The following is a 7,257-nucleotide window of genomic DNA, read 5'->3' as shown; positions in this document are numbered from 1 at the left end:
GGAGCTCTCGGTCCAGCACTCAGTCACTTACAGATCACCCTGGGACTCTCCATCTGTGTCACAGAATCATAAAATCATAGAATCCTTTGTGTTGGAAGGGACCCTTAAAGGCCATCTCGTCCAATGTACAGGGACACCACAGCTAGATCGGGTTCCACAGGACCTTACCCAGCCTCACCTTGAAAGTCTCCAGGGACGGGGCTTCCACCACATTACTGGGCAACGTGTTCCAGTGCCCCACCACCCTCCCTGTAGAAGACTTTTTCCTTATATCTAATCTAAATCTACCCTTCAGTCCTTCAGTCTGTGGAGAACCCCAGGAAACAAAAGAGGAGAGAGCAACTCCTTGGCTGCATTGCTGACATCAGCTGTGGAAGAGACCTCCTGGATTCTGTCTCTGCCCTGAGCACCCCTTGTGTTACAGTGGTGCTAGCTAATGTGGCCAGCTCCGACACACCAGTGCACACTGCCTGCTCCTGCCTGCAACCACAGGGATGCTACTGTAGAGACAACAGGACTGCTGTGAAATCACATGAGACCCAAGGGCTACCAGTAGTGTAGTGATACAGTTAGGGTTAGGGTTACATCAAGATGTTAGAAAAGACTTCAGAAGAGTCACTCTGCTCTAAACCTCTGGGGACATGGAGGTTTCCACCAGTGCCTCCTGAATGCAAACGAGAATGTTTTCTGCATTTGGAGCCCTGCTTTGAATGATTCAGATTCCGTGCAGTGGTTCTTTGGGAATATTCTGTTTATCAAAATGAGAGATGAAACCGGCCACTTGTCATCTGTAAGGGAGGAAGGAAGGGTTCATTCCATCCTGCTTTGCCCCTCCTAAGAGATCAGGCCATAATATCACAATCACAGAGCTCATGTTCCCAGGCTGGGCAAGGGAGAGAAAGAGTCTCCTGACAGCAGCATTGACCTCATCTTCTGCATACAGCTACCTTTTGATAGAGTCGAGTCCTCCATTCAATGGGAAATACAAATACATACTTGTTTTCTGGATACCATATGAGTAACGGAATTTAAAAAGCACAGTAATACGCATTCATCCACAGACTGAAGTAAAGAGAATCGGAGGGGTTGGAAGTGACAGGGAGTATAACAAGAACAAGTGCCTGAATCTGCACCAGGGAAGGCACAATCCTGGACATGCACATTGACAGGGGGATGGGACACTGGAGAGCAGTCCCACTGAAAGGGATTGGGGGTCCTGGTCAGCAGCCAATGGAACGTGAGTCAGCAGTGTGCCCAGGCAGCCAGGAAGGCCAACCGTGCCCTGGGCTGCATCGAGTGTGGCATTGCCAGCCGCGTGAGGGAAGGGATTGTCCCGCTCTGCTCTGCACTGCTGCAGCCTCACCTGCAGCACTGGGTGCACTTCTGGGCACTGCAGAACATAAAGGACATCAAAGTACGGAGAGTGCCCAAAGGGGGGAACCGGAAGAGGCCCCCCAGAGAAGTGGTTCCAGCACCAAGATTGCTAGAGGTCAAGAAGCATTCAGGCCATGCTCTCAGTCATCTGGTCTGCTTTGTGGGTGGTTGTGTGGAGACTGAAGTTGGACTCAGTGATCCTCGTGGGTCCTTTCCAACACAGGATATTCTCGGATTCTCTGACAGTGGGTATGAGCACAGTGATGTTGGAGTCCCTGTGCTGTTGCAGGGGGTTGGAGCACTGTGATGTCAGAGGTCCTGTGCTGACACATGCGGGAGGGGCAAAGTGACAGCAGATTCACTACTCTGTCCAGTGGGCAGTGGTGCAGTGATGATGCATCAATACATGTCTTTGATTTGACATCATGCAAACCTCCATCTCACTGCCCCAGGAAGAGCCCTGAGCCAGCATAAGGGACAGGATCTCCCTTCCAAGGGCCTGGGGATCAGGGCTTGGCCTTTCTGCTTCATAAGACAAAGGAGGGTTTTCTCAGCACAGTGGAGTTTCACCAGCACCGTACCTTTGTCTACATGTAATCAGGGCTTGCAAGCATCTGCTTAGAGATGTCCCTGGGGAAGCTGTGTTGGTAATGGCCCTCAGTGGTGCCCATTAGTACTCCAAGAAACTTCCCTCTTACTTCTGACTTCATCTTCTTGAGCACTTCGTACCATGTTCTCTCAGGAATGGAGGTAGATGGACTCAGCAGCAAATGCCCCCTGGGGCCCATTTCAATCTGAAGAGCCCTCATGTGCCTTTTGCCTTCCTTTCATCATCTTCAAGTGTTCGGAACTTGTACAGCTCACTGGAGAGTTATCTGGGGAAAGTTCAAAGAGGAAAAGACCAATGGGCATTGAAGAAGTCTAGTTATTTATGGTTAGGTTTAAACAAGAAGTTAAAGCAGCACTTGGCAACTGATATTGATCCAGGATGGACCCTAAGAGCTTTGCTCTGTCACAGCATGGACAAACGCCCTCCTCAACTTGAACTGAATTGATGCAATTGAATGAACAGTAAAACACAGCGAACAACTGCATGCCATGACCAAGCTGCATCTCATGAGGCTTGTCTTTCACAGGAAGAGTTGCACAAGAAATGAGTTAGGCAGAGATAGGAAGGGATAGATATAAACACAGTTCAGGAGGTGACAAAAGAGCTCATGAGACTGTGGAGAGATGGAGCAAGATCCAATCTCCCTGAAGCTCCTAAAGCAGCCCGAGAGTTGTGAGGTATCAGAGTGAGCAAGGAGCAAGGGATGGGGGAAACCTGGAGAGCAGAGGGAAGAGCATGTGTCCAGATGGCCTGCTGGAAACATGTCCTTAACCATGGTCATTTATTTAGGAGAGCTGGAGACACCTGGAGGATGAGGGAAATCAAATGCGCAGCAGGGCAGAGCAGCGGTGGATGCTGGGCATTAGTCACAGGGCACTGGCTTTGGCACCGCTGTGTGTGTCCCTGTAGCTGAAGGCATTCATGTCCTCCAAAAACAGTTCTAGAAAATGTTGTCATTTTAGAGAAAAAAAAATTAAAAAGGACACATACCATATTAGGTGTCTTAATCTTTTTTGCTTGTTTTCTATTCATGGTGCTGTCCTGTGTGCAGTTCTTCAGGGCCGTGCTGAGGATGCCCTCTGAGCAAGGACGGCGCAAAGTCTTTTCCACGTGCCTCCCTCACCTGGCTGTGGTCTCCCTCTTTGTCAGCACTGCCATGTTTGCCTACCTGAAGACACCCTCCATCTCCTCCCCATCCCTGGACCTGGTGGTGGCACTGTTATACACAGTGGTACCTCCAGTAATCAACCCCCTCATCTACAGCATGAGAAACCAGCAGCTCAGGGATGCCCTCAGGAAACTCTTTCAAGACATGTTCCTTCAGCATCAGTAAAATGCTCTTCATGGGACGATCAAAAATTCAGGAAAAGCTTGGACTGACTTTATTTCATCTCTTTCCCCCTCCTTCCCAATCTGTTAAAAGTATAATAATTTTAATTCCAAATAAGTAACACTATTCATCACATTTCTTTTTTATTTTCTCCGTTTTTCTTCTGGCTGGCAATCCTCATGTAAAAAAGTTACCAGGCTATTTGCCTAGATAGAGAAATCATCAGAAAGTCATTTTTCTCAGCTCCCATCTCCTCTGGATCACGAAGAGGAGCCCTCGGTTCCTTGGTGCAGGAACCAGGAGCCCAACTGCCACACGGAGCAGCAGCCCTGGTGTCTGTGGGGCTGCCCCTCACCGCCTGGTAGGTGCTCCCTCTCTGCTGCCTTTGAGTCGGGCTGCTGTTTCCCTGGAGCCATGGCCATGGGCAGCAACAGGACGTGGTCTTTTCAGTGCTGCTCTCTTCACACCACCACACTGTTCTCCTTCCTCCTTGCCATTGTGTCAGCCCTCACGTCCTGTGTTACGCAGCAGACCAGTGAAAAACACTTTGCCCGAGGTGAGCCTGGAATTGCCTCAAAGCCTTGGAAGATTCAAGTGTTCCCAAATCAACAGACTGAAGGCTGGAGACTTGGGGGAGGAGGGATTCCTGTGAAAATTGAAACGACCCTGCTCTCTCCAAAACATTCCCATTTTGCTGTCAGTTTTGACTGCAAACTTGTTTTTGGTGAACCTGCTTGTTGCAGACTCACTTGTTCGCAGCCCTGGATGGCACACCTGTACATCTAGCAGCCATAGAAGGATGCCAGAGAGATCCTTGGGGTTCTTTTTTGAGACTTTTGAAACCTCGGGACAAGGATGCTCGCAAGCCAAGAGCCCCCCACCTCTCTTGGCTGGACCAAAGCTGGAACCTGGACCAGTGATCTCTTTCTCTGTCCCTCTACCTCTCTCTCTCTCCCCGCTCCATCTCTCTCTTTTATTTCTCTTCCTCTCAGAAAGATGTTAAGTGACACAAGGCTTACTTGGATGTCTTGTAACATCACAAAGTTTAGCTGCACATGGAAATAACTGTAGAAGTGCCAGTACCTTTAAGATAATTGCAGTGCAGAGATTCTCCCCTCCCTCCTTCTGTGTGTGGGGCGTGACATGTTCCCTCCTGACAGTCCTCAAGGCAGGGGCAGAAGATGCCTCTCCCTAAACTGGACTCAGGAATTCTGGACTCACGGGGCTGCTCTCGGAAAAGTCCAATTGCTTTGATGGGGTTCTCTGTGGATGGAGGGGACAGTAACACAGTCCCAGGGTAACCTCTGAGGCATGAACGTCCAATTTTCTGGCTTGCCTGGGCTACGTTTAGTGAGTGGATTTGTCTTGGGCCGCGTATATGCAGGTGGCTCCAAATGTAATGCCTCCTATTTATTTCCATGGAAACGACAACTGCTGGAAAGAGCACAGTAATGTAGAGCAAATCCTCAGCTACAGAACACTATCTTTCAACTGAGTCGCTGCCATTAGCCATGCATTTTGGTCAGTGATGAACACGATCTAGGGTAGCTTAGCAATAGGGAACAGTATTTTTGCTTAAGGACCAATCTGTTACTTTAGTATGAGGAATCAATGCATGCTAGGTCTACAACTTTCCAGCTGAGCATTGCTTGGTGCATGAGCAGCCTTCTTCTTCTCAAAGATCCTCCTCCACAGAAGCGCTCAAGTCACAATAAGACTACTTTTACCTCTGCATGCACCAGGGGCAAGGACTTTTTCTTGGGTTTCACATTCGTTGTTTTGAACTATGCTCTACCAAGACAGAAAGTTGCTCATTGTGGCATAACAAGCAATGGAAACTTGCTAACGTGGGGAAAAGTGGTGAATTTCAGCCAAAATTCACTGTGATTAAGCGGAAGGAGAAAGAAAGGGGAGGAAGTAAGTCATTGCACCACTACCTTTGATGCAACTGTGCATGCCCAGAGAGACGTTTGCGTATGTTAATGAGGTTCTGGAAAAGAATGACTACGTATGCAAGTGAATTGCATATGTCTATGTTTTGCCAGTTGATGGGCTCAGCAGGAAGGACACAGACACCAGCAGAAGGGATAGGCTTATTTTACTGTCCATTTCAAAGTAATTCAAAAATAAAGCAGTACCTATAGATGAAAAGGTATGTTTAACAGTTAAGAAGATAAGTAAGGTAATGCATCTCTTCATTACTACATGAGGTTAGCAATAGTGATCAAGAGACATCACCAACTGCCCTCATACTTTACCATCATCCAGATCTGCAGTGGATGAGGAGCCCCACTTGCAGCAAGGATCTGAAGGACCTGTCTGGCAATTGGAAGTCCTACGGCAGCGCGCCCAGCCTGTAGCTGAGGTCTACAAAGTCACTGCAAGCAGATCCAGCCTTTTGCCTCGCTCCAGTTATTGGAGGAGATGGTTCTATATATATGTACACGCAGAGGAAGATGAAGGCAGCAAACCAAGCCAGTGTTGTCCAACTGATTTATTACAACGTCTAAGCAACACAGGGAGATGGGGGAGACGGGGAAGCTGGCGAGAAGGAGAGGAATTCTAGCAAAGGGTTTACAGAGCGGGGATAGTCAGCAACAGGGATCCAGTGACGTCTCGTTGGTCCGTTGGAGGCAGCAAGTTGCTCAGTGATGTCTCATTGACCTGCACGGCTGCAGTTCAGAGGAGGGGGTACCCGTTCTTCCTTAGAACTCTTTGGGTTTTTATCCTCTCCATAGCATCCTTTTGTTACCAGGGGCAGCAGCTGGTTGTCAGGGTACCCACATTTGGTTCCTCGGGAGAAACAGCACATCCGTCCTCTTACCGCTGTGCTCATGGTAATTCACCATTGACTCCAAAAGGCACCAAGCAGCAATTCTACAGGTAGTGGAGAAAGAGAGGAAGCAAAAGAGAGGAAACTGGAAGTACAATTTCTTCAGATACATCCTGAATAAGCAAGGGAATTGGAGGGATCGGGTCTGCCCTACAACCAAGGTCAGGTGCCTGAACATGGCCAGAGTTGATATTTCTCTGCTCTCACTCACATGCACTATTCCCTGCTGGGCTCACGGTGCTATCTTCAAGTGAACGCCCACTGGGACACTTATTCTTTACACCAAGAGCTGCCTGCTCTCTACACCACAACTCTATTCAATGAAACCATGCATTCACCTGTCAGGGAAAGGTGCATGCTGTTGGGAGCACTTGCAGGCTCTGCATCCTGGGTGGATGTGCAGGTAGGTAACGAGGCTGGAAGTGCTTGTGAAGCTTCTCACAAGCTCAGGGCACTGCTACAATGTGTCTCCTGTGTGGATGTGCTTGTGGGAGTAGAGGGAAGAATGGCTTCTAAAACCCTTCCCATACTCAGGGCACTTGTAGGGTCTCTCTCAATTGTGGATGCGCTGGTGGACAGTGAGTTCACCACTGCTTTTGAAGCCCTTCCCACACGCAGGACACTTGTAGGGTCTTTCACCTGTGTGGATGCGCTGGTGGATGATGAGATGGGCACTCCTTTTGAAGCTCATCCCACACTCAGGGCACTTGTAGGGTCTCTCTCCTGTGTGGATGCGCTGGTGGCAGATGAGTTGGGCACTCATTTTGAAGCCCTTCCCACACTCAGCACACTTGTAGGGTCTCTCTCCTGTGTGAATGCGCTGGTGGCGAATGAGTTCACGACTGCTTTTGAAGCCGTTTCCACACTCAGGGCACTTGTAGGGTCTCTCTTCTGTGTGGACGCGCTGGTGGACAGTAATTTCTCTATTGCTTTTGAAGTTCTTTGCACACTCAGGGCACTTGTAGGGTCTCCCACCTGTGTGGATGCGCTGGTGGCCGATGAGGTTGGAACTGCTTCTGAAGCCCTTCCCACACTCAGGGCACTTGTAGGGTCTCTCACCTGTGTGGATGCGCTGGTGGATGATGAGTCCAGTTCTGCGTCTGAAGCCCT

The 7,257-nt window shown here is 49.2% G+C and overlaps 1 protein-coding gene and 1 pseudogene across 1 annotated transcript; one reads left to right on the top strand and one right to left on the bottom strand.

Annotated features, from left to right (window-relative positions):
* LOC110391235 overlaps window positions 1-5,651 on the top strand; it is a 51,228-nt pseudogene extending 45,577 nt beyond the window's left edge.
* Window positions 5,652-5,790: 139 nt separating this feature from the next.
* On the bottom strand, window positions 5,791-7,252 carry LOC110391231 (zinc finger protein 664-like; the record flags this gene model as incomplete). Its single annotated transcript, XM_021383040.1, has 2 exons — window positions 5,791-6,191; window positions 6,787-7,252. Coding segments are annotated over 2 exons (501 nt in total), but the record flags the coding sequence as incomplete, so codon positions are not given.
* Between the last annotated feature and the right edge of the window lie 5 nt (window positions 7,253-7,257).

This window comes from Numida meleagris, unplaced genomic scaffold (assembly GCF_002078875.1).
Source record: "Numida meleagris isolate 19003 breed g44 Domestic line unplaced genomic scaffold, NumMel1.0 unplaced_Scaffold327, whole genome shotgun sequence".
Classification (NCBI taxonomy): domain Eukaryota; kingdom Metazoa; phylum Chordata; class Aves; order Galliformes; family Numididae; genus Numida; species Numida meleagris.
This window is presented reverse-complemented; position numbering and strand designations above follow the sequence as displayed.